Consider the following 27,136-nt stretch of genomic DNA (forward strand, 5'->3'; position numbering starts at 1 on the left):
GATAGTCACAAACGGGTTGGTTTGAATTGGTTCGTAATAAAAGAGGAGTGGTGTGATTCAAATAATCATTTTTGTGAGACTAAGCTTGAATGATTTTTAACGTATTGCCATGAAATAGTCATATGACCGAAGTCAGCGATGTTGCCTCAAAACATTCAAAAAAGACCCAATTGAATATATCATTCATTAATCAAAAGTAATTCAACTGATTTTATATCATATTTCACGATAAACACATCTCAAAAATAAGTCCAAACTTTTCATCGAATAGATTGGCTTTCGCGCATAACTCCCACATAGTTTTGCACATGGAAAGGAGCTGAAGTTGATCAAGAAATTTATCCACACCGCCGCTAATTTAGCCAGGCATGCCCGATCTACTCAATCCACCGCAAATCGTCGTGTTCTCGCGCTGCTTCTAATGAACACAAAAAAATGATACAATTTTATTACTCACGACTTGTGGTGGCTTTAAACTTCATTTAGAATACTTATAGGTGCTGGTGGTTCCGCGGTGGTCGATTTTGTAGCGGTTTGTTATTTTTTCCTTTAAGGCAGTAAGGCAAACGTCGTGGCTGGTGGTAGGTCTAATATGATTCATTCATATTTATTATAAAAGCGCTCGGACTTGCACCCTCTGCTACTAACAGAGTGTCTTGCTGTGCGTCCGTCGTTGGCGATCAGTTGGATGCAATGAAATTGACATTTTCCCATATGCGGTTCTCATGCGCTGCGACTCTTGCCAAACCTTTATTACATTAGAGTGCGCTGGAAGCGATGGGAGGTTCCCAAATGTAGACACTTGATCGAAGCGGTGCACAAACGATGATTGATTGACCGCGTGGCTGCCATTCGTGGACTTGTTTGGTGATAAATCATTGTTTGAGCGGTTCAATTTGTGATTAGATGAGTTATCCATATGTTTCATTTAATTCTGCTTCTAAATAGACTATAAATTATTATATGCACTATAAATTAAATATGGTCAGTGTTATTCTTAGTGGACGAGGATAGGATGCCCAAAGACATTTTCGTCCCATGAAGGAATTGACGCAATTCAAAACAGATCAAACAGAGAATCTTAGTAATTCCTTTATTTTCCTCACATACTGCTGCCATCCGATTGATATGATCTCAACGCTTCAAGTTCAATTTTTCTATATGATTTTGATACGAAATTTAATAAATGCATTCAACAAATAAATTTACTGACAACGGCGAAATAAATCTCATTTTTTCAATCAATGCAGTCGATTATATTCCCGCCGGAATACGTGTAGGCTTTTACTGAACGTAACATCAAAGTTGAACTACCATTAACCTGTAAACGATTCGAGCACCTTCCGGTACGGGAGCCTCGAACCTGCTCAACTAACCATAAATAAGTTCCATAATTATGGTCATGTCGCGGGGTGACCACGGCAATGGATGCTCCAACGTCGTGCGTCACTCGTATCCCACTCGTTCTAAATAATTGTTTTAATTGTTTTGACGAAAGCTAGATTTCTTATTTAGATAGCAAACGTGCCGCAGCCCATACAGGTGAGAAGCCGTAATTTAACCTTCTTTATGTTCCACCCACGACCCACAGTTGAGTATGTAGCATACAAACACACGCGACCTCGGTTCCAGACCAGGAAAGTCAATTTTGTATATTCGTTGTGCACCAAGTAACCTGACCAAATAACCGGCTATCATCCAAGAAATCAGGAGAGACTGTTGTAAAACGCAATTGAAGAAATACTATAAAAAATAAAATGATCATTCCGTATTTGGTTATTTTGCATTAATGTAGCGCATGAATAATCTTGTTGCTGATTTCCTAATTATTTATCAAATTAGTTGAAGCATTTTAAATTTTGTTAAAAACCATCCTATAAAAGACAGCCAGAATAAAAAAAGATATTCAATAAAATATCATTAAGCTGTAATATCTGTTTCAACAGATTGAAATCAATTCTAATTGATACATTTTAATGTTTCTGAAGTAAAGAAAGGAAACTTTCATTTTATATTGTGAAACTCCCATTAACAATTTGCTTCATGGTTGAAACTTGTTTCATAAGGGCCAAGTCGCAAATGTGTAAAATTGAGGTTTTTCCAAATTATTTTCTACTTTATCCGTTAGAAAGTTTTTAGTTTCCGGCGGTATTTATTGGTGACCCTGGTGGAAATCAGAATATGTGCATTCCGTAACATGCTCCCCTATATGAAAACCCGCGCACGTTCAAAAACATTTCTATGGTCATCGAGAGGTGCCACGCGTACGTCTTCTTTTTCAGTTTCCCACAAACGGAAAACACTTTCGTATTGTTTGAACACTTTACCCACCACTCACATTTGCCGCTCGAAAACGTTTTTTTGTCTTGTTTTGTTATTCTATATGGCGCGAGCGAGCGGTCCGCCAAAGGCAAGTGCTTTTATTTGCTTCCTCAATGCAATCGGCGGCACGGCTGGCACGTTAGATACGAGTCCAACGAGGTTCTACGTCTATTACTCGACCAATTAGCGATTGCCTTTTCCCCATTTTTCCACCCTTTGCATTGAAATGAGGTACGGATTTCGGGAGCTTACTATGGGAACTCAGTCGAAGCGTGCTGACACGCGGAAGAATACGGTACTGAAATGACCAGATGGTAGAAATAATTAGCAGCTTGGAAACTCTTACTGTTTTGAAACTGGTTCACATTCCGACTTATGGATTTACTTAAAAATAATTCGATTGTAAAACTTTTTTTAAATTTCGATTTGTGTGCAAAAATCCTGACCCTTTACACACATGAAGCGTGCACGGCAAAATAGGCAAACCGAAATCGTTGGGAGGATTCGAGTAGAACAAAAAGTCCATGCGAAACTACAACTACAACTAGGGTATCCAATCATGGTTTGAACTAGTGCAAAAGCGTATTATGGTTTGAACTATTTTGATATCAGTCCCAATTACCATCTCATTGGCAGGAAATGAACCTGAAACAGTAGGAATGGCATATTTAGGTACTGGACGTGATAGAGTTCATTTAAACGTTCGTTTATACTGCAGGGCAGCAGGGACTATGTCCAAGGGCTTGACGATCCTCCCCAGGCCATCTGCGAGTTGTGGGGCTTGCCTAGGATGTGGTGGGGTTTGACAGTGGGCCCTGTTAAACCTCTATAAAAGCTGCATGTATCCGCAAGTAGGCCCCACCAAAGCGACCGTGTGCCGCTCAAAGCGCACAAGCCCAAGTCCTGGTGTTAGGTGGGACGCTAAACAGCCCTGACACGACGGCCCTCCGACGAGACAGGAGGTTTGCGCTGGCCCAATAAGCCGCCTAGAAAACCAATCATTACGAACAATATAAGAGATAATGCGACTCGATATAATCGGCAAAGACCTAGGCGACGAATACAGGATCACGATTGGAAGCTTGGAACATGGAATTGCAAGTCGCTAGGTTTCGCAGGTTGCGACAGGATGATCTACGATGAATTACATCCCCGCAACTTCGACGTCGTGGCGCTGCAGGAGATTTGCTGGACAGGACAGAAAGTGTGGAAAAGCGGGCATCGAGCGGCTACCTTCTACCAAAGCTGTGGCACCACCAACGAGCTGGGAACCGGCTTCATAGTGCTGGGTAAGATGCGCCAACGCGTGATTGGGTGGCAGCCAATCAACGCAAGGATGTGCAAGCTGAGGATTAAAGGCCGTTTCTTCAACTATAGCATCATCAACGTGCACTGCCCACACGAAGGGAGACCCGACGACGAGAAAGAAGCGTTCTACGCACAGCTGGAGCAGACATATGATGGATGCCCACTGCGGGACGTCAAAATCGTCATCGGTGACATGAACGCACAGGTAGGCAAGGAGGAAATGTATAGACCGGTCATCGGACCGGATAGTCTGCACACCGTATCGAATGACAACGGCCAACGATGCATAAACTTCGCAGCCTCCCGCGGAATGGTAGTCCGAAGCACCTTCTTCCCCCGCAAAAATATCCACAAGGCCACATGGAGATCACCTAACCAAGATACGAAGAACACCTGAATGGCGATGTGGCAGACGAAGATGGCGGTATGGTGATGGACCTGGGAGAACGCGCGCAGGACATAATTCTACCGGCTCCGGATCTCCAGGAAATCCAGGAGGAGATTGGCCGGCTGAAGAACAACAAAGCCCCTGGGGTTGACCAACTACCAGGAGAGCTATTTAAACACGGTGGTGAGGCACTGGCTAGAGCGCTGCACTGGGTCATTACCAAGATTTGGGAGGAAGAAGTTTTGCCGCAGGATTGGAATCTACAAAAAGGGCGATAAGCTGGATTGTAGCAACTACCGCGCAATCACATTGCTGAACGCCGCCTACAAGGTACTCTCCCAAATTTTATGCCGTCGACTAGCACCAACTGCAAGGGAGTTCGTGGGGCAGTACCAGGCGGGTTTTATGGGCGAACGCTCCACCACGGACCAGGTGTTCGCCATTCGCCAAGTACTGCAGAAATGCCGCGAATACAACGTGCCCACACATCATCTATTCATCGACTTCAAAGCCGCATATGATACAATCGATCGGGACCAGCTATGGCAGCTAATGCACGAACACGGTTTTCCGGATAAACTGACACGGTTGATCAAAGCGACGATGGATCGGGTGATGTGCGTAGTTCGAGTTTCAGGGGCATTCTCGAGTCCCTTCGAAACCCGCAGAGGGTTACGGCAAGGTGATGGTCTTTCGTGTTTGCTATTCAACATCGCTTTGGAAGGGTAATACGAAGAGCAGGGATTAACACGAGGGGTACAATTTTCAATAAGTCCGTCCAGCTATTTGGTTTCGCCGACGACAAAGAGATTATGGCACGAAACTTTGAGAAGATGGAGGAAGCCTACATCAGACTGAAGAGAGAAGCTAAGCGGATCGGACAAGTCATCAACACGTCGAAGACAATGTGAGCCACCCACCGCGAGTTTGCATCGGTGGTGACGAAATCGAGGTGGTAGAAGAATTTGTGTACTTGGGCTCACTGGTGACTGCCGAAAATGACACCAGCAGAGAAATTCGGAGACGCATAGTGGCTGGAAATCGTACGTACTTTGGACTCCGCAAGACGCTCCGATCGAATAGAGTTCGCCGCCGTACCAAACTGACAATCTACAAAACGCTCATTAGACCGGTAGTCCTCTACGGACACGAGACCTGGACGATGCTCGTGGAGGACCAACGCGCACTTGGAGTTTTCGAAAGGAAAGTGCTGCGTACCATCTATGGTGGGGTGCAGATGGCGGACGGTACGTGGAGGAGGCGAATGAACCACGAATTGCATCAGCTGTTGGGAGAACCATCCATCGTTCACACCGCGAAAATCGGACGACTGCGATGGGCCGGGCACGTAGCCAGAATGTCGGACAGTAACCCGGTGAAAATGGTTCTCGACAACGATCCGACGGGCACAAGAAGGCGAGGTGCGCAGCGGGCAAGGTGGATCGATCAGGTGGAAGATGACTTGCGGACCCTCCGTAGACTGCGTGGTTGGCGACGTGTAGCCATGGACCGAGCCGAATGGAGAAGACTCTTATATACCGCACAGGCCACTTCGGCCTTAGTCTGATTAAATAATTGTACTGTTTAAGTAGTTAAATTGAGCGAATTAAAAACGTCCTGAATTTGCGCCCCCACCAGTAGTGGCACAATTTCAAAATACTCGTAAAGGGCGCATTTCATGACACAGGAGTGATATCAATATATCAGAAGGAAGCTATTTTTACCTAGAATCAATTGACGCTGTCGTATAATCGAGAAACATCTTTTAAATAGTTAAAATTAAAACATTAATACAAGGTGAAAACTGAACATGGTTTAAACCATAATCACAGAGAACAGACATGGAGGCTCATACATAATTTTGTTGAAAACGTGTGTAAAGCTTCTTACTGAGCGGGTCGGAAGGACCTGGCCCAGGGCATGGGACTCTTAGGGTCGGCTTACAGGGCTGGTCAAGGACACAAGTAAAACACGTTCTTATTCTTTTTTAGTATATTTTTTTTTTGACTTACTGTTGTGTGTGTGTCTGTGTGGCGTGTAGTTGCGGCCGGCCGATGCTGGAGCTCTTCGGGATCCCGGAATGGTTTATCAGGGGAACGGGCCACCGATCGGATGGATGATTCGACGGCAGCTCAGAATGCCCTACAGGCGGCGAAAACGGGTGAATTACCCGATTGTTCCCTTTTAACGTCGATTGTCTGGACGGAATCGACGGTGCGGCCCAACAATGTCCTCGGAGTCTCTCCCTGGACTTTCGGGTGATCCACGATTATAAAAGGCCTTCCGGGGGGAGTCTGTCTCACCAGTACTTCTCAGGCGAACGTTAACGGGTCCTGGTAGTAGGGTTAGGGGTTAGGTATGAAATTGGCTACTGGGGTTTGATTGCTAATTTCGGCCTCAATTTATAGCATACCTGATTCCAAATAATAGGTAAAATCCCCGATATGGGATGATACTTGAGCTATAAGCTTTAGACTGTGCTTGGTGGGTAACGGATAACTTTTAAAAACTTTTCTACCTTCTCACTTGGCGCTCTAGATCAGAAAAGACTTTAGCTAAATGCAACCCAGTAGCTCATACCTCCTTTTCCCTTTTCCTTTCTTATACCGTAGTCGTCGTATCCAGTGTGGCAATACTTTTTATTCCCTTTGGCTCATTATTTTCATATGTAACGTCTAGTTGTGTTCAGTGTAAATGTATTGTGTTTAACAAATTTTGTTCTTTTTTTAGCTTATGAGTGATTTTTAAATTAATTATATCAACAATATTAACGTAACAATTTTAACTAATAATTTTACTAACATTTAGAATAAATATTACAATTAACAAACTAACAAAATTAACACTTTTTTTATATTTTTATTATTTAAATTAGCAATAGTTACGTAACGGTAACAAGCTCCTCAGCGCCACCAATGCATACTGCCGACATAAGGACTGTTCAGTTTATAAAGAGGACACTTTGTATTGTCGATGCTTTTAAACCATCAATCTTTTTCTCAATCTGTTTTCTTTTCACTGAATATATTGTCTGGCCTTCTAGAAATGAAATCCAATTACCAACGATACAATTCTAACTCAGAAATTTGGGATATTCATAATAATCTAAATTTGTTGGATTTTCAACAGCTTCAACCGTTTATATCCCGTTTTCGGGCTGCCACAGGCTCTACTGTTTCTAGATATCGACAAATCATTGACAGTGTGTTTCTTTCCGATCTTCTTGATGATTTTGTTGACATGCCGATTTACAATTTTTGCCTTTCTCGTACAACAAAGTTGTACCGAAAGGCTATCATTTCACTACGAAAACGAACTTTTTATAGAAGCTTCGGAGACCCATAGTGTTATATACCAATCAGCTTGACGAGCTGAGCAAATGTCCGTCTGTCCGTGTGTATGTGTGTGTGTGTGTATGTGTGTGTGTGTGTGTGTGTGTGTGTGTGTGTGTGTGTGTGTGTGTGTGTGTGTGTGTGTGTGTGTGTGTGTGTATGTGTGTGCACAAAAGCTAAGAAAAACATTAGACAACTTTTCATATAGTAATCCTCAACCGATTTTCTCGCAACAAGTTTCATTCGACAGGGGACAAAGCCTAGTTGATCACTATTGAATTTGATAACGATCGACTGATGCGTTTAAAAGTTATAAAGAAAATGGTACATCGAACCATATTAGCACCATATAAGGTTGGTTTCTTGGCTAGATGCGAGAAAGGCAGTATCAAAAAGATATTTTAGTTACTAGATAATGATTGTCGCTGTCGTCGCTGTCCGGAACATCTATTACTGGCGAGGATAGGGGAGCCAAATGTCAAAGAAGAAAAATCCATACGATTTGACAGCTTGGTACTCAACATGTTCCGGACAGCAGAACAAAGGGAACTGAAGCGACAATCTTCATCTAGTAACTAAAGTATCTTTTCAGTATCACTACTCGGTGAATTAAGTTGGGTTTTTTTACAAACTGTCAATTTTGCTTATATAAACGGGCACGGGCAAACACCTTCTTTTAAGTAAGTGATAACATTGACCCTTGCCAGGGCTGACAATAGTCGTTCTCGTCGTATGAAGAAAGCGAAAAAAATATAGTCTTCGTCATAACATTGCACAACGCAACACCTATTCGTTTTCTTCGCGCAACATGCCTACCACGACGATAGTCGCGCAGCCAAAAGTTATGACGATTTCTGTCGTCACTTCTTCACCTATTTTTTTGCTCATCATTATAGACGGACTGGTCAAAACCATAATGCCGTCTCAAATAAACAAATAGTAGGGACTTTGGATAAATGTATTTGTTCGCGCATGAAGCGAACGAAAATCAAATATTCCTTCCATTTTGTTAACATCATCTTCTTTGATGTGATCTTGTTCCATGCCCCAAAATTCATTCTTCCAACCAACAAAATATGCCCTGCTACCTGCTAAAAGTTACGCAATATACTTAAAAGAAACATTTTACATTGTCATTGTATACTATTAGACTATATAAGAAATGTGCACAATGTATCTCTTCTTCATTCAGTATTTAGCCATTGTACGGCAATAAACCGGTCAAAGTAAAAAAGCGAAGTAGTTTTCATTCCCCGAAAGCAGCCAAACCAATCAGCTCTTTTCAGAGCTATGAGTTAATTAACCCTCCAGTCTGAGCTATCGACACACCAGGCATTCCTTCACCGAGAAGGAATCGGCCGATCATCCGTGGCATTCCGAAGAGGAATTGGCCGTTCAGCAGGAATCCTCAACCGAAGGATTGGCCTCATCATTCGACTGTCCGTGATCGGACAGTATTTATAACATTTAGAACGCCTTCGTACGTTACTTCAAATTCATTATTACAAAGATTAATAAAAATCTTCGCATGGCAGCTGCCGCTTGAAGAATGATGGTATAAAGTCTTCGTTCTTCGATGTCGTCATGACGATTTGGTTGCACGACGAACGCTAACGTCGTGTGCGTCATCGACGATGCGTCGAGTAGCAATGAAGACACTACAACTCGTCGCTACTGTGGCATTTCGTGCTACGACGATGACTATTGTCAGCCCTGATCGGAGCAAGCGCCTTCTTAAAAAAATGGATCATATCCACCATTGCTTCATTTTTAACAAACGCCTACTTTCAAAAAGAGGACCACATCCACCATTGCCTTAATCTAGACAAGCGCAGGAATTATACCCACCATTGCTTTAATCCTGGCAAACGTCTGGTTTTGAAAATAGGATTACATTATCCGGACAAGAGCCTTCTTTTGAAGAACAGATCATATGCACCATTGTTTTAATTCTGGCAAACGCCTATTTTTCAAGAAGGGATCACATCCACCATTGCCTTAATCCGGGCAAGCGCTTGCTTTTAAAGAAGGGATCACATTCATCATTGCCTTAATCCGGACAAGCGCCTTCTTCTGAAAAAGGAATCATACCCACCATTGCTTTAATTCTGGCAAACATCTATTTTTAAAAAAGGGAACTCATCCACCATTGTCATAATCCGGGTAAATGCCTATTTTTTGCCTTTCTCGTACAACTAAGTTGTACCGAAAGGCTATCATTTAAATCCGAAAACGAACTTTTTGTATAAGTCTAACTTTTTGTATATACCAATCGACGCGCTCAACGAGCAGAACACATGTCTGTCTGTCAGTGTTTTTTTTTCTTCCTCAGCAATGGAGGGGGAATCTGCTCAACAGACATCCTGGGTTGTCCAGGAAGTGCGGGGTTAGGGAACACCTCCAACAGCAAACGAGGGAGGCAGGACTACATCCCCGACCTGCTAAACCGTTTCCATTGCCGCTAAGCCCATCGTCCCTTCGATACAACCAGAAAGTAATGCTTCAAAGGGGGGCCAGTGCACAACGCATCCTCAAGGTTAGCTGCGTGTCCTTGCAGCATCGAACATCGTGACTCGCTTTTTTAGAAGAACACCATGGCATCGTGCCAGCGCATTGCCGGCTGTCCAGGTGGCCTTACCACGCCCTATGTCCTCGAAAGGTGGGAAGGGTCGACTTCGCGCCTGCTTCCCTCTGCACGACTGATATCAAGAATGATGATACCACGTGCACCCCAAATTGACCTCTCTGCAACAGGGTCTATTCGCCAACACACAGAAGGACTTGCCGACGCGGTGCCTACGCCTGCCCCAGCCTTGACGAGGACCCCTTTCCGTCCTCGGGCTCGGAACCCGCCCGGTTGACCGACGCCGCGAAAGCGACGATACCATGTTATTCTTCGCGCGGCCACTTGTTCGATAAAAGGATCGAGTTCGACCACAGAGTATGACCAGCGGTATGACCCATGAAGCCGACTCCGATCCCTTGGAACCTCTTATTTGCGCCTGAACTAGCCATCCTTGAGTCCACGCGCCATCTTCTTTTTAGCTCCGAGACGATTTGGGCGATAGCCGATAAAACGGCGTTCCAGCCAACTTCATCTTTACACATCCTCCGAACTAGGTTGTCCGGGGTAGTGTCCAGACCACATGAGCACACGAACAACACGTGTTCCGCCGTTTCCTCTAAACCTGCGCACACCAAACACTCGGGCGAGGCCGAGCAAGCCAGCTGCGTTACCTGCACTGTGATTTTGCAGCACGCCTTAACGCCGGGCACATCGAACCCACATGGGGTGCTTGCTGTTCACAGCTTTGCTGGAACAAATCAAAAAATTGGGAGGGTTCGTGCAGCATTGTGCCTTATGTCCCTCCAATCCGCAGCGTCGACAGAGATTGCTCCTGTCAGGGTCTTTGCAGTCCCATTGCTTGTGCCCCGGTTCCAGGCACTTGAAGCAAACTTCGGGTTGCTCGTATATGCCCACAGGGCATACCGACCATCCCACCTTGATGCTCCCTAACGTGACTACCTTGAAGCGTCCGCTGCAGATAGCCGAACCAATGCTACCTGCGTCCCTGCCGGACCTTTCCGTGGCCGTAGCTGCCGTGTTCACCGACCTTGACGTCACTCCTCATCGCCTTCAAGACGTCCGAGTACTTAGCCTCGTCCGTTTTGATGATTACCCAAGTAACAATTCTGTGACCGTTGGGTTTTATATGAATTTTAATAAGGTTTTATTGTGGGAATAATTAAAGCCCATTGTTTTATGGTGGTCATAAACAATGCTATCGAACAAAGGTTTTATATTACTCTTGAGATATCCATAAAACTCTTATAAACCATGTTTTAAAACTAAACTTTTTGCTAGCTTTGAAGTTTTGATAATAGTTTTATTATTGCTTTCAAATGCGTCATAAAACCAGTTTGGGTCACTGCTTTAAAACAACTCAACGTAACTCGATCTATTCGCCATGTTGAATTTGGAAAGCAGTGTTGCTGTATAACTTATACCTGAATCATGCAATAAGACGCATAATGAGATTAGCATATTTTTACCGACATAATGTGAGTGACATGTGTTTCTGATAAACTTAAGATGCTTCTCATTTCCCAAATTTAAAAAAAAATAACTAAAAAGCGACAGGTAAAAAATCCCCTGGTCCTAAGAATCTCCGGTGTTATCCAATAATACCAATAAAGGTTTGTCAAAAACAATTCGATTTCTGTCAATATTAATTACTAGTTGACCCGGCAGACGTTGCACTGCATAGTAGGCGAAAATACGCGTTGTGAACTGCCCATGCGAAATATCGATGCGAATCTTAATTTTAGTATTTCATGATTGACTCAACTTAACTCGTCACTTTCACTTGAGGAAATATCATATAAACCCGTCGGAAACTATGGTGAATGTTTCTTCTGTAGGAATGATGAAAATTCATCTAGCCGTTTTCGAGTTATGCGGATAGACCATTTCATTTTTATTATATAGATGTTCTATGAGCAGGGTTATTTGAAAATTATTCAACTGTAACTATTATGTTTTGATATTGATTTGAGAAATGAGACACATACATATAAAATGCTGTTAAATATATGCACTTAATTGGATTGCGGCTTTTCATGAAAAGACGATACGATGAAGAATCATTTTAATTCACGATGATTTCGAGTTTCCGGTTTCTAAAAAAGGAAGAAAACACGAATGAGTAATATTCCATATATTCGTAAATTCAATAATTTCAGGAAATTACAAGCATTCGTGGATTTCTTATGCGGATCCGCAAATCCACCGAGAGCTTTTATTTCCACAGATTTGGCATCGTTGCCCGTAGGAAGAAAAAGTGTTTCTCGCCTCAGCCACTAGGCTGCATGTTATCGAACCGAAGGCCATCTGTTGTTGGGAAGTGTAATCATGACAAAGTTTTATAGCATGTTTAAAACGGTCATGAAGTAACCAATGAGAAATATTGAGGTTATCACAAAAGCCATTGAGCTATTTATCGCCAGATTTTTGTTTTCATAAAAAGGAATGTCGCCATGTTGAAATAATGATCAACGTCATAGCTGTGATTGAAAAAAATACATCAATTTCGATCAAATAGACTATTTTATAGTGGAATTAAATTATTTCTGAGGTTTTTTGATAGAAGCATGATTACTTTATTACAAACTATTTGAAATTGAAATATTTTGAGTAGTTTGGAAAATTATTTTATTTCCTATTTTCATGTGATTATTCGATAATTTCGAAGCGCGTTGATTTTAAGCTTCTACAATCTCAATATTCACGATAAATTTGGTTGCGCATGTCATTCTGCTGTATGAACTACTTAAATAATGCTACATTTTCAACATCAAATCAGAAACATTATTTTCCACACATCAGATTTACATAGGGGACATTGTTATCTATTGAAAATAAAAACAAAGGCAATCGAATGACAATAAATAAAATCCATAACATGAAATGGCCAAATCGGAGTATGGGATTAGAAGTTATGGCCAAAATACTATTTTCTATGCGCAAAACATGCTAAAAAACACTCACTCATATTTTTTAGTTTTTTTTTTTCACGAGAAAGGCATCAACGCCGCTAGGTGGATTAATCAGGGCTTTTATTTTCCACATCACTCAGTATTAAAACCTGATAGCAGCACCACCAAGCCTAGGACCGTATCGTCGTAACATACCGTTTGAATACCGTTACGTATGGAACCTGTTCGGCACCCTTTGCAGCAGCAAGATGTCTCAGACAACTCGCAACCGACTTTGAAGATCAGTATCCACAAACTTGTGAAGTCATGGTGTAGGATTTCTACGGCCAACCGACCCTTTCGGCCAAATGACCCATTCGGCCAAATGACCCTTTCGGCCAAATGACCCATTCAGCCAAATGACTTTCGGCCTAATGACCCTTTCGGCAGAATGACCCTTTTGGCCAAATGACCCATTCGGCCAAATGACTTTCGGCCTAATGACCCTTTCGGCCTAATGACTCTTTCGGTCAAACGACCCTTTCGGCCAAATGACCCATTCGGCCATTTGACATTTGGCCTTATCGTCTGTTCGGCCAAATGGTATATTCGGCCAAACTTTCAGCCTAGTGGCATTCGGCTATAGGCTTTCGGCCGAATGGGTTTCAGCAGAATGGGCTTCGGCCAAATGATCCTTCCCCGAGAAAAAGACCAACTTTCGTGAGTAACAGGGTGAAAAGGATCATTGAAATGTCATCGCCTGATCATTGGAACCACGTAATATCAAAAAACAACCCAGCGGACATTATTTCGAGAGGAACATCTACCAGGAAACTCTCGGAGAATTTGCTTTGGTGTACTGGTCCTGCATTCCTCAAAGAGCACAATCAAACGTGGACTGAGAGATCGACAAGAGTTATGGTGACCAAGGATCAACGAATGACCAAAAATCACACATCGGATTACAAACTTTTGAACCATTTTTCAACATTTGCACGACTACAAAGAGTAGTAGCATATTGTCTACGCTTCAAACGAAACTGTAAAACAACAAAACAAACAGGCTTATTGACACTTCAAGAACTCGAAGATGTTCAATACCACGTCATCTGGATAGCTCAAGATAAATTCTTTAGTACAGAAATTCAACTGTTACAAAATAAATAAACAGTTGCCCACTTCGAGCGTATCGATCACGCTTCAACCATTCCTAGATCAGCGTCAGATTCTTCGTGTGGGTGGAAGAATACAGGCTGCTGGCGTAGATTTTGATCAACAACATCCAATAACACTTTCGTCTAAATGCAAACTGTCGTACTTGCCTGCAGTTCATTATCATTTGGAAAATGTGCACATAGGAGGGTAAGCTTTGCTGTATACGATGAGACTGAAATATTGGCCAATTCATGGTCGAGGTCTAACACGTAGGGTGGTACATGATTGTATAAAATGCTTTTGTTTTGTTTTGTTTAATGCCTAAACCATTAAACCAACTCATGGGACAGCTTCCCGATGAACGAGTGAATCCAGGCAGGCCGTTTGAATTATCAACAGCCGAATTGGTTGCTGCTCTCAGACGATTTGCTGGACAACGTAGATTGAACAAAACAATATTTTGTGACAATGCCACTAATTTTGTGGGTTCCAGAAATGAGTTAAAGCTGCTGGCGGAGCAATTCAATTTCCAAGTTGCACCAGGCATCTAAGAATTCTGCCAAACACAAGGTGTTGAATGGAAATTCATTCCACCGCGATCCCCTGCATTTGGAGGAATTTGGGAATCAAAAGTGTGAAACAACATACACGTCAAGTTCTTGGATCCACAATAAAGACCTACGAAGAGATACTAACTTTGCTCAAGCTTAACTCAAGGCAATTATCACCAATGTCATCTGACCCTAACGATCCAAATCCTCTGACTCCTGGACACTTTGTAGAGGGGGGTCCAACCAACGTACTTCCCGATAAGGACCACTCGCGTAACATCTCCAATTGTTTAACAAGGTACGAAGAAGTTCAAAAAAGTCTACAGAGTTTTTGGAAGCGATGGAGACTTGAGTATCTCAACAATTTGCAACAACGAACAAAAAGATTACTCCATAAAGAGCCAAATTTATCAGTAGGGCAATTATGTCTAATCAAGGAAGATAATCTGCCACCATACACATGGATTACGGGTAGTGTAACCAAGGTTCATCCAGGATCTGGTGGACATGTTTGAGTTGTAACTTCAATGAATTCGAAGGGTGAGATCAAAAGATCGCTTGCAAAACTATGTTTGCTTCCATTTGAAGAAAATTCGGTCGGGGGGAGTATGTTTAGAATTAAATGTTATATAATAAACACATATGAATTCCCATAAAGTTTTCAAAGTTCTCTCTATTGAATTGGTGCTGATATAACAATTATGCTCTCATCGAAGATACTTCCAAAGCATATAAATTCAAACGTGGTTCTAGAAGGCCGTTGGAATATGCCATCGAAGTAGCTCATCGATGCCATAGCAACGGATCAATCTAGTAGCCCGATTGGGTACGTCGTCGTCGTTTACCATCAAAGCGCTCTTTTTCTTGGCAACCGGCAACCGGAGTGGACGTATTTCTTCAACAGCAGAAGTAGAAACAACGCGTATCATGATTTGAACTATTTTGAAATCAGTCGAAATTACCATCTCATTGGCAGGAAATGAATTTGAAACAGAAGGAGTGGTATTTTCTGGTACTGGACGTGATAAAGTTCATTTAAACATTCGTGTATATTGTTTGAGTAGTAGAAGAGGGCGAATTAAAAACGTCCTGAATCATTTGGCGCTGAGGCGGAAGTTAAATCCAAATATTATATATTAACAATATAGTCCACTCTTGCGAAAAACAGGCGAACACGACTAAAGCGCTACAACGGATGGCGGTCGAACTATTTTATCACAGCAACGCGTGGCAGCGCATCGTTGCCTTTATATCGACGCGTTGAGGCGCACCGTTGCTTCCAAAACAATCAAAACAAAGTGAAATGCTAAACGTCATATCTTTCCATTTATTGGAATACTTAAAAATACTACCTTTCTGGCAAATTCTCTTTCTTGCCAATTTTTATTTGTGGCTTAATAATTCGATAGAAATACAAGTAGCAGAGCTCATACATCGATTCAAAAAGTATGAAGAACTAGTTGTTCTATTGTCTAGTTTCCTAAAACCTCAAATTCTAGCCTCTCAAGTTTTTCATATTTTCTTTCGTGGTTTGTAATTGGTCTTTATTTTAAATTTTATCATTTTGCGTTTCAAAACTGCGTGTACTCCAACAAACAATATGGATCTATTATCATACAGCAGTCTTCACTGAAAAGATTTACTACCTAATCAAGTTCATGAACGAAAATTGAGTCCTACGGAACATGCAATTGAAAATTTGGCTAGCTCATTGAGCGACTACTCAAAGGCCTGCTCGCACTTGCTTCTGGCGAACACACAACGGAACAAACAACTCCAAAAATAATAGGACCAACACAACACAATTATAAATATTATATATTATAAACACAGAATAAGATTATATATTTATTTAGACGTTTATTTCAACAATTATAAACGCACACCTGTCGGGATCTGAAAGACACAGAAAGAGAGAGAAATGTGGCAAAAGTCGAACACTTTTACCACACGTACAAGGGATCTGGAGACGCCTCCCCATCAGTCCCTCCGGGGTCTTCAGAGCCGATCCTTGTCTGGAAACCAAAACAGTCCCACTGCGCCTAAGGCCCTGGCATCTGTAGCGAAACCTGCCTGAGGTGTAACACGGACCATGATTCTGGTTTTTGCTTTCAATCAGCATCTGAAACAAAACCATTCTTTATTTTAACTCCCAGATTTTAAGAATTCCTACCTCCCACTACTCCGTCGTCTATTTCTCACGTCCACCCTCAGCTGAAGTAAACGCACTTTCAATTTAAATAAATCTATCAAAAATAGATATGTAGCTAGAGTGCTGACTGAATCTGTCAACATGTTTCTTGTTGATTTTGTTATTTATATATTTTTCATAGGACAGCGAAAAGTCAAAGATACTTTGATCGTTTTTACTAAAATAGTTAGACTTCTAATCAACAGTTGGCGCTGCACTACAGAAAAGTTATTCGCCAACGGCTTGTATGGGGCAATTAAGAGTGGACTATCTTGTACTTTAAAATCTTTGTTAAATCCCTAAATCCACAGATGGTATTAATAATGTGCGGGATCTAGACAAGATCACGTCGAAAGAGAAGCTCAAGATTGCACTAAAGTCACAGTGCAGTGTAATCTGGGTGAGGTGCAAATGACAATCCGAACAGCGAAGATTCGTTTGCCAGTAACCGCTGCGAACAAAGCTCTGGAGGCAGGCAAACTGATCGTTGGATGGTCCAAATGTCCATTGAAAGCCGCCCCGCCAGTGAATAGACAAGCGGAAAGATGCTTCAAATGTTTGGGTTTCGGACACCAGGCAGGAGCTTGTAAAGGTCCGGACAAATTCAAAAAGTGTTACAAATGCGGGGAAATAGGTCATTTTGCTAAAGACTGCACGCAAAGACCCAAGTGCTTGTTTTGCACACCAGAGGACGGAAATGATCATCAGGCGGGTTGCTACAAATGCCCTGCATATAAGAAGGCGATCGCAGGCCAGCAGAAGTGGATATAATTCATATATATATAAAAATATTCCTCATAATGCACATCACCATTTTGAACCAGCGCTGTTGCTCGGAAAATTCAAAATTTGATTCGAAAACAAGCCTTTCGATGTGATCTAGAGCGTGTATTTATTTTAAGAGCACTTTAAAAACTACGTTATCCACACAAATTTCGCTAAATGTCTGTGCTTTTGAAAGAATAGTGTTACAACCAAGTATGATGGATCTAATCAGAATAGAAACACGCCAATTTTTAAAAAATCTCAAAATTAACTTTAACTGTTAGAAAGTATTATTTTTTCCATTACTTCAACGAGACACCGCTGTAGATTGGATGTGTTATTTGGCAACGTCATCTTTACACTATTTGGCAAACGACCTGATATAAGGCAGAATATGTTACTTCTTAGTAATCTAGCTCTCCCGACTTTTCACCAGAAAAAAGGAAAGAACAACGAAAAAAGTGATCCGATTCGAATGGCTCTTAAACAAGGGAAAAGGGCGTTGAATCAAACAAAAGGAGCCAGGAAACATTAAACACGTGTTATCTAGCGCATCCTCTGCGCTTGTCCTATTACCTACAGGGTGGACCTCCTGATGTTATTGGATGATATTGGTAGTAGGTCACCACCAACCAAACCGACGATGCTGCCAACGGTGGCCGTAGGGCTAAGCGATATACGAGTGAACGTGTTATGTAACCGTCAGGTTGATATCTTTACCAGGCTATCGACAAGCCCCTTACTCTACAAAGAATAAGCGAATGTTCTTTCCTTGCCCTGTACGTTACTATAACTATGGAATGTTGTAGCACCATGTATTCGGGCTTCTTATCGCTGACAGCCATCATCGAGACTGGTACAAATGACATCAACACTTCCACATTCATTAACTAGCTGAAGACAACGAACCCGTCGTTAGGATTCTGAATGGAAAAGTTGAGATTCATAAGGTACACAAGTCGACAGTGTTGCCTTTCATGACTAATTTCAAACACACAAAGGGTTCAAGAAATCAGTCAAAGCTTGCAACCCTGCTCAAGATACCAGCGATCATTAATTTATTTAGTAATGGGTGTATCACAGCACCTCCCTTTTGCAATCGTTGTTCATTGGGAATAGATCGTCACATAGAATATATAATTTCTCATATTTGCTTTTGCCGGCAGCTATTTTAGCGGGGTTCTTCGACGATGGTTTTCTCATCTTATAAACCAAGTCAGGACGTTAACCAGCCAGTGATTGTTGTATGTTGTCCAGTTGGGCGAACCTCTTCTACCTGTTGGAGAACCGATCGACCGCCTCGAACCTCGCGACCGACTGAGGCTAATCTAATGAGTGTGGCATCACGCTGCCTTCCTGTCTCACATTCGCTGGGTGAGGTTTCCTATCGGTCGACACGACACTACATGGAGGGCTAAAAAGGTGATGTGTTTTTCCTACCGCTCACAGAGGGAGTGTTGCTTCTGATTTTTGTGAACTCTGATCGTGGCTCGTAAATATCGCTAAACTTTGCAGCGCACACCATGTAATGTCAGTTTAATTGCGATTTATTACGCTCGGAGTGTGGTCGCTCGGACGGTGTCGGTGTGGCAAACGAAACGAGAAGCAACGGTATTGGAAAAGATGATCGGCCAACAGAAGTGGAATAGGCATTTGTGTTGATCATCATCTTCGTCTAACATTCGGAATTTGACAGCACAATCCATCCGATTTATCTGAAGACATTCAGAACATCTTCGATAGTACATATGTGTCAGGATCATGTACGATTTATTTTATTATTATGTCTATGGGTATAAAGAAGACACAGAATACAAAGAAGACAAAGAAGACAAAGAAGACAAAGAAGACAAAGAAGACAAAGAAGACAAAGAAGACAAAGAAGACAAAGAAGACAAAGAAGACAAAGAAGACAAAGAAGACAAAGAAGACAAAGAAGACAAAGAAGACAAAGAAGACAAAGAAGGCAAAGAAGACAAAGAAGGCAAAGAAGACAAAGAAGACAAAGAAGACAAAGAAGACAAAGAAGACAAAGAAGACAAAGAAGACAAAGAAGACAAAGAAGACAAAGAAGACAAAGAAGACAAAGAAGACAAAGAAGACAAAGAAGACAAAGAAGACAAAGAAGACAAAGAAGACAAAGAAGACAAAGAAGACAAAGAAGACAAAGAAGACAAAGAAGACAAAGAAGACAAAGAAGACAAAGAAGACAAAGAAGATTGTTTGCTGTTTTTCTAGTTGTGATTGAACACTTAGCATTAATCATACAGTCCATCACCTGAAGCAAAGAAAGAGAATATGGCTAACTTATCTCATCAATCTTCCGAAAATGCCAAACCATCAAATCGAATAAATGACATTGATTTCGCAATTAGCTCAAGTCCAATGATTTATGAGCTACAGCTGCTAATTAGGATCCTAAACAAGATAATGTGAAAAAGGAATAATCTGCGAAAGTTAGCGACTGGCCTTCTTTTCGTCGCCTAGTAATCACGTGAGGGCGTTAATAACTACACTTGCTTAAATTGTGAGTGTGATGAAGTATGTCTGCATGAGTGCGCATCTTTTATTACTGATCTGATTTCCCTTTGGAGCAATCCCACATCCGAACAGCAAATGAATTAAAGTCCAAAGTTAATCTCATTACATCCTACGCAGCAGTGAGAGTCACTTTTCTTTTCATTCAATTTCTTTCTATTGATCTGCTTGGTATTCCAACTATTCAGATGAACAGCCTTCCGGCTGTACTTTGTGCTTGTTTCCCTGCGAGAAACATTTTTTCATCGCTGTCTTGATGGATGGGATTAATGCTCGTGTGTATTAGATTTCAAGTAGGGTTCGTGAATCAGTAATGACTGTGAGTAACAAATAAATTACAATACCGGTATTGCTAGCAGTGATTTTAATAACAGCTTAGGTTCTAAAATCTATCAGTATTACTTTATAGAAACAACAGTATAATGTATAATGTATATAACAGTATACACACCATAAAGCTCATAAACAATGAATAAGTTTTCTCTCTTAAATGCTGTGGTCAATAACTGGATCACTTTCCCTATGCCACTATTTATACTCGTCCATCTCTGCTAGTTAATTATTCTTTTCGGCGGGTGTTAACTTTTCTTTCTACATTTTTGGTTAGGGTCGCTATATTTTGCACGACTTTCTCCTTCTACCTGTTTCGTTATAAGCTTGAATTTACAACTAGGTGACTAAGTAAGTTTTTGTTTGCTGGAGGTCATATGGGATTAAAGGGGAAACATAAAATGCCGCTGGGAAGGTTGCATAGCTTATCGTTGTTTTTCAGCAGTCAAAAGTGAGTTAATTACTTTCACTTGTTTGAAACGATGTTGCTCGCTAGTAATTACAACATCCAAGTTCGGATGATTGATGTTTTTACTCTTTTCTGCCTTTAATTATCTAATGTAATCAAGACTCAGGTGTGGCCATCAAATGACGAGTTTTCTTTATTTCTTTTACAGGTGAATTTTCTGCGTACGACAACAAAGGATTCCAAAGCAGTAAGTATACTACTACTACTCGATTACATTCCACTAAATATGATCACTCCAAAAATCAATGCACTCCACAAAGCACGCTGACAATTTTCTCATTAGAGCAATTACGACAATTTACATTTACACATATGAAACATCATCTATGGCGAGTTACACAATCCAAAAAGGTAGTCTTCTCATCGTTTCTTCAAGTGGTTCCGCTCTCTATGGAAGATTATTGAATTGCGAGTAGCATGCCTGGTTTGATTCAAAGATTGGTACCTGAACGGCGGTGTTGGACAACATCTAAAATTTGAGCGCCGGTTGCGCTGGTTATGGTAAGGATCAGTGACGTAGTCAGGGTAATCATTCTAGTGTTCTTATGGCATATATTTATAAATAGAAAACATTGTCCAAATAATTGAATAATTTCATTGACAGGTGGCAAACTAGTAATTAAACATCAGAAAAAATTATTCTGTAAATTATTTTCTTAAAAAAAATGCCTGTTTATGCGTAACGTGTATTATGTGGCGAAACATTTATTAAACTTTTAGAGACATTTATTCTATTCCTATATTCTTCAACAATATTTTATCTTAAAATAAACATAGAACAACACTAAAATACGTTTTCCTAATTCCAATAGTTGACAGTTAATTTCTTTCGCGATGCTCGTGTGTTGCATTTGTAGTTCCTGACCTCTAAAACCGACTGGTGACTGTCGTTAGTTAATTGATTGGAAAAAATCCCAGATTATTTGGTCACGAGGTAGGATGGGGATCGTCGCTTTATTGTCGTTGATGTTATTGGCATGTTTGCATGATTACATGTTCATAGAAGTTAAATTACTAAGATATTACGATACCGCCATCGGGGGTGACAATGGGTCTGGGGGCGAGAAAGGGTCATCGCTTTTACCGGCAGTCTAGAGCTCGTAGAGCAATATCGTTCAATATATTTTAGTTTTCTTGCCCTCAGATGCATTCAATCCAATCTACAAGCATTCTAAGTGGTTGAAACAGTGACCCATTCTCACCCCCATTTGACCATTGTCACCCCCGACGACGGTATAATTTGACCCTCAAAAGTGTTTTTCAGGTAAAAATGGGCCTCCCAGGAGAACGATAGATATGGATGTTGAAAACTGCTCTGCAGCATTTAAGCATACAAACATATGGAGATGCATGGTATATTAGTGAAATGATTCATCTTGTGACTAAACTTTTTATGCAATCAGTTTAATTTACAAGATCAGCGGCCCTCAAACTTTTTCTTGATAGGTACTTCTTCGAACTTATTTTTTCATTGATGTGCCCCATATTTTGTTTGCTGTTAATGAAAATAAGCCTAACTCATAAGATACACTGAAAACGGACCTGAAAACTAACGGAATATATGGCTCTCTAAAAAGTAGAACTCGTTATTCCGTAGAACTGTTTAATTAAAACTTATGCAGGCTTCCGAGACTTTTGAAAGGAGGCTTCCGAGCCTCTTGAAAGGAGGCTTCCGAGCCTCTTGAAAGGAGGCTTCTGAGCCTCTTGAAAGGAGGATTCTGAGCCTCTTGAAAGGAGGCTTCTGAGCCTCTTGAAACGAGGCTTCTGAGCCTCTTGAAAGGAGGCTTCCGAGCCTCTTGAAAGGAGGCTTCCGAGCCTCTTGAAAGGAGGCTTCCGAGCCTCTTGAAAGGAGGCTTCCGAGCCTCTTGAAAGGAGGCTCTGAGCCTCTTGAAAGGAGGCTCTGAGCCTCTTGAAAGGTGCCCTCCTTGCCTCTTGAAAGGAGGCTTCCGAGCCTCTTGAAAGGAGGCTTCCGAGCCTCTTGAAAGGAGGCTTCCGAGCCTCTTGAAAGGAGGCTTCCGCACCTGTTGAAACGAGTCTTCCGAGCTTCTTGAAAGGCGGCTTTTGATACTCTCGAAAGGAGGTTTGCGAGCCTTCTGAAATGAGGCTTTCGAGCCTCTTAAAAGATTGCGAGCCTCTTGAAAGGAGGTTTCCGAGCATCTTGAAAGAAGGCTTCCAAGCCTCTTGAAAGGAGGCTTCCGGGATTCTTGAAAGGAGGCTTCCGAGCCTCTTGAAAGGAGGCTTCCGAGCCTCTTGAAAGGAGGCTTCCGAGCCTCTTGAAAGGAGGCTTCCTGAGCCTCTTGAAAGGAGGCTTCTGAGCCTCTTGAAAGGAGGCTTCTGAGCCTCTTGAAAGGAGGCTTCCTGAGCCTCTTGAAAGGAAGCTTCCTGAGCCTCTTGAAAGGAGGCTTCTGAGCCTCTTGAAAGGAGGCTTCTGAGCCTCTTGAAAGGAGGCTTCCAGGCCTCTTGAAAGGAGGCTTCTGAGCTTCTTGAAAGGAGGCTTCGAGCCTCTTGAAAGGAGGCTTCCGGGCCTCTTGAGAGTAGGCTTCCAGAGCCTCTTGAGAGTAGGCTTCTGAGCCTTTTGGAAGGAGGCTGCCGAGCCTTTTGAAAGGAGGCTTCTGAGCCTCTTGAAAGGAGGCTTCTGAGCCTCTTGAAAGGAGGCTTCTGAGCCTCTTGAAAGGAGACTTCCGGGCCTTTTAGGCTTCCGAGCCTCTTAAAAAGTGGCTTCCAAGCCACTTCAAAGGAGGCTTCCGAGCCTCTTGAAAGGAGGCTTCCGAGCCTCTTGAAAGGAAGCTTCCGAGCCTTTTGAAAGGAGGCTTCCGGGCCTCTTGAAAGGAGGCTTCCGAGCCTCTCGAAAGGAGCCTTCTGAGCCTCTTGAAAACAGGCTTCCGAGCCTCTTGAAAGGAGGCTTCTGAGACTTTTGAAAGAAGGCTTCTGAGCCTCTGGAAAGGAGGCCTCTGAGCGTCTTGAAAGGAGGCTTCCTGAGCCTCTTGAAAGGAGGCTTCTGAGCCTCTTGAAAGGAGGCTTCTGAGCCTCTTGAAAGGAGGCTTCTGAGCCTCTTGAAAGGAGGCCTTGAGCCTCTTGAAAGGAGGCTTCTGAGCCTCTTGAAAGGAGGCTTCTGAGCCTCTTGAAAGGAGGCTCTGAGCCTCTTGAAAGGAGGCTTCCTGAGCCTCTTGAAAGGAGGCTTCTGAGCCTCTTGAAAGGAGGCTTCTGAGCCTCTTGAAAGGAGGCTTCTGAGCCTCTTGAAAGGAGGCTCTGAGCCTCTTGAAAGGAGGCTTCCGAGCCTCTTGAAAGGAGGCTTCTGAGCCTCTTGAAAGGAGGCTTCTGAGCCTCTTGAAAGGAGGCTTCCTGAGCCTCTTGAAAGGAGGCTTCTGAGCCTCTTGAAAGGAGGCTCTGAGCCTCTTGAAAGGAGGCTCTGAGTCTCTTGAAAGGAGGCTTCTGAGCCTCTTGAAAGGAGGCTTCTGAGCCTCTTGAAAGGAGGCTTCCGAGCCTCTTGAAAGGAGGCTTCTGAGCCTCTTGAAAGGAGGCTTCTGAGCCTCTTGAAAGGAGGCTTCCGAGCCTCTTGAAAGGAGGCTTCCTGAGCCTCTTGAAAGGAGGCTTCTGAGCCTCTTGAAAGGAGGCTTCTGAGCTCTTGAAAGGAGGCTTCCAAGCCTCTTGAAAGGAGGCTTCTGAGCCTCTTGAAAGGAGGCTTCTGAGCCTCTTGAAAGGAGGCTTCTGAGCCTCTTGAAAGGAGGCTTCCTGAGCCTCTTGAAAGGAGGCTTCTGAGCCTCTTGAAAGGAGGCTTCTGAGCCTCTTGAAAGGAGGCCTGAGCCTCTTGAAAGGAGGCTTCTGGAGCCTCTTGAAAGGAGGCTTCCTGAGCCTCTTGAAAGGAGGCTTCTGAGCCTCTTGAAAGGAGGCTTCTGAGCCTCTTGAAAGGAGGCTTCTGAGCCTCTTGAAAGGAGGCTTCCTGAGCCTCTTGAAAGAAGGCTTCTGAGCCTCTTGAAAGGAGGCTTCTGAGCCTCTTGAAAGGAGGCTCTGAGCCTCTTGAAAGGAGGCTTCTGAGCCTCTTGAAAGGAGGCTTCTGAGCCTCTTGAAAGGAGGCTTCCGAGCCTCTTGAAAGGAGGCTTCTGAGCCTCTTGAAAGGAGGCTTCTGAGCCTCTTGAAAGGAGGCTTCTGAGCCTCTTGAAAGGAGGCTCTGAGCCTCTTGAAAGGAGGCTTCTGAGCCTCTTGAAAGGAGGCTTCTGAGCCTCTTGAAAGGAGGCTTCCGAGCCTCTTGAAAGGAGGCTTCTGAGCCTCTTGAAAGGAGGCTTCTGAGCCTCTTGAAAGGAGGCTTCCTGAGCCTCTTGAAAGGAGGCTTCTGAGCCTCTTGAAAGGAGGCTTCCTGAGCCTCTTGAAAGGAGGCTTCCGAGCCTCTTGAAAGGAGGCTTCCGAGCCTCTTGAAAGGAGGCTTCCGAGCCTCTTGAAAGGAGGCTTCCGAGCCTCTTGAAAGGAGGCTTCCGAGCCTCTTGAAAGGAGGCTTCCGAGCCTCTTGAAAGGAGGCTTCCCTACCTATCGTTACTCCACGGAGGCCCATTTTTGCCTGAAAACACCTATTGGAAGTTGAAACATACAGATGTCGTAATATCTTAGGTTATCGTAATAACTTAGTATTTTAACATGCAACACCACCGTTAAAGCAACGATCTCCATCCTACTTTGTGACCAAATAATCTCGGAATTTTTTCAAACAATCAGCTAACGCTAGTCACTAGTTAATTTTAGAGGTCGAGAACTACAAATGCAACTCATGAGCATCACAGAAACATTTTTTTGTCTGATTCTGTTGTCCAGTGATTTGAAATGTGACATCATATGCTCCAAACTTCGGAGCCTGATATCATGTAGACTTATTATACCCCTGGTGGAATCAGTGGCGCTTTGCTCGAAACCTCTGTAAAATGCATCACCCCATAAAGAGCAGATGCATCCAATTTATTCCACTGTTCGACAAGCATTCACCACCCGGTCATGCTTCGCCATCGAATACAATCGCCAAAACAAACCTGCCAAATGCCCAGTAGTTGAGCCAACCGATGGGACCGCCAGCAACAACGGCGACGACAACCAACAGTAACGTGATCAGCAGGCGAATATGAGGGGAAAAAATGCTGTAAAACAGTTCCAACAATAAAGATCGTGCGGGAAAATAACGATAGCGCCACTAACGCCGACGACCGATCAAGTGACCGTACAAATGCCCTTTTGCAGCTCCCCACAACGTTTGTGGAACGGGCGGGATGGAATTGAAGTGGCGCAATCGAAAGTGACGACCAGCCAATGAATGTAATGCTGGCTGCCAGGGCCCATGGGAGAATACCTACATCTGATCATATTTTGACTTCCTTATATGGGGCAAATTTATGTAGTTATGAGTTGCTGGCCAGTAGTCGAGACGACTGAATGCTCTATTAGCGATTTTGTTTTAGTGCCTCGAAACGGTGAAGTGACAGTTGTTTGGGTCGAACTTTGATTGGAGATATCCATTTCTGTAATGCATATGCTTTGAGACTTGTAGCGGGAAAAAGTAAAGCGATTAAATTGACAGTGAAACTAATGTGAGAAAACGATTAGGAATTTTTATTAATTTAATATTTTTCAATTTCATGACGGTACACAGCACAGATATGGAAAATTGACAATTAATACTGTGGAGAACACCTAACCCATCAATATAGAAATTTCTTATACATTTCTTACTTTTTTTTGTTTCTAAATGCCGAATGCCGTTACTTACTTACTTCATTACTTACATACTTACTTACTCACTTACTCACTTACTTACTTACTATCTTTCGTACTTACTTACTTTCTCTCTAACTGATTTACTTACATACCTTATTACCTTATTTATATTTTATTATTTATTTCCTTGCTTACTTACTAGCCTACTTACTTGTTTTATGGCTTGCTTTTAAATTTACTTATTTATTTACTTACTAACTTACTAATTCTATTCAACTTACTTATTGACTTGTTTACTCGCTCACTTGGCCACATATATCACTGTCTACGTTATAATAACTATTCACAAGATTTGTTCCAGCATGAATTCCAATCTAACAGTATAAAATCGAACAATACTTCTTTTTTTCAGAGCAATAACTCACTTATCTTCTATAACTTAGAAATGACCTCAACCATGTTTCAATTGTTCCCATTCAATAGCGCCAAATAATACAAAATTATCGAGCTGTCTAGATTACATGGCTATTAATATCCCTAAAAATCTTTTGTCGCTTATTTTCTATAGTGAGCAATATTCGGTGGGTGAACTATGCGCTGCCTTTGCCGGTTCCATAT

At 42.3% G+C, this 27,136-nt stretch overlaps 1 protein-coding gene across 4 annotated transcripts in view; it reads left to right on the forward strand.

Moving 5' to 3' along the window:
* LOC134227175 (calpain-11-like) overlaps positions 1–27,136 on the forward strand; it is a 346,875-nt gene that overhangs the window by 183,753 nt on the left and 135,986 nt on the right. For all 4 annotated transcript variants that reach the window (XM_062708489.1, XM_062708490.1, XM_062708491.1 and 1 more), the window contains one exon: positions 20,973–21,011. In XM_062708489.1, coding sequence (XP_062564473.1) covers positions 20,973–21,011 — 39 coding nt within the window. The remainder of the gene's footprint in view (positions 1–20,972; positions 21,012–27,136) is intronic.

Source organism: Armigeres subalbatus, chromosome 3 (genome assembly GCF_024139115.2).
Source record: "Armigeres subalbatus isolate Guangzhou_Male chromosome 3, GZ_Asu_2, whole genome shotgun sequence".
Taxonomy (NCBI): domain Eukaryota; kingdom Metazoa; phylum Arthropoda; class Insecta; order Diptera; family Culicidae; genus Armigeres; species Armigeres subalbatus.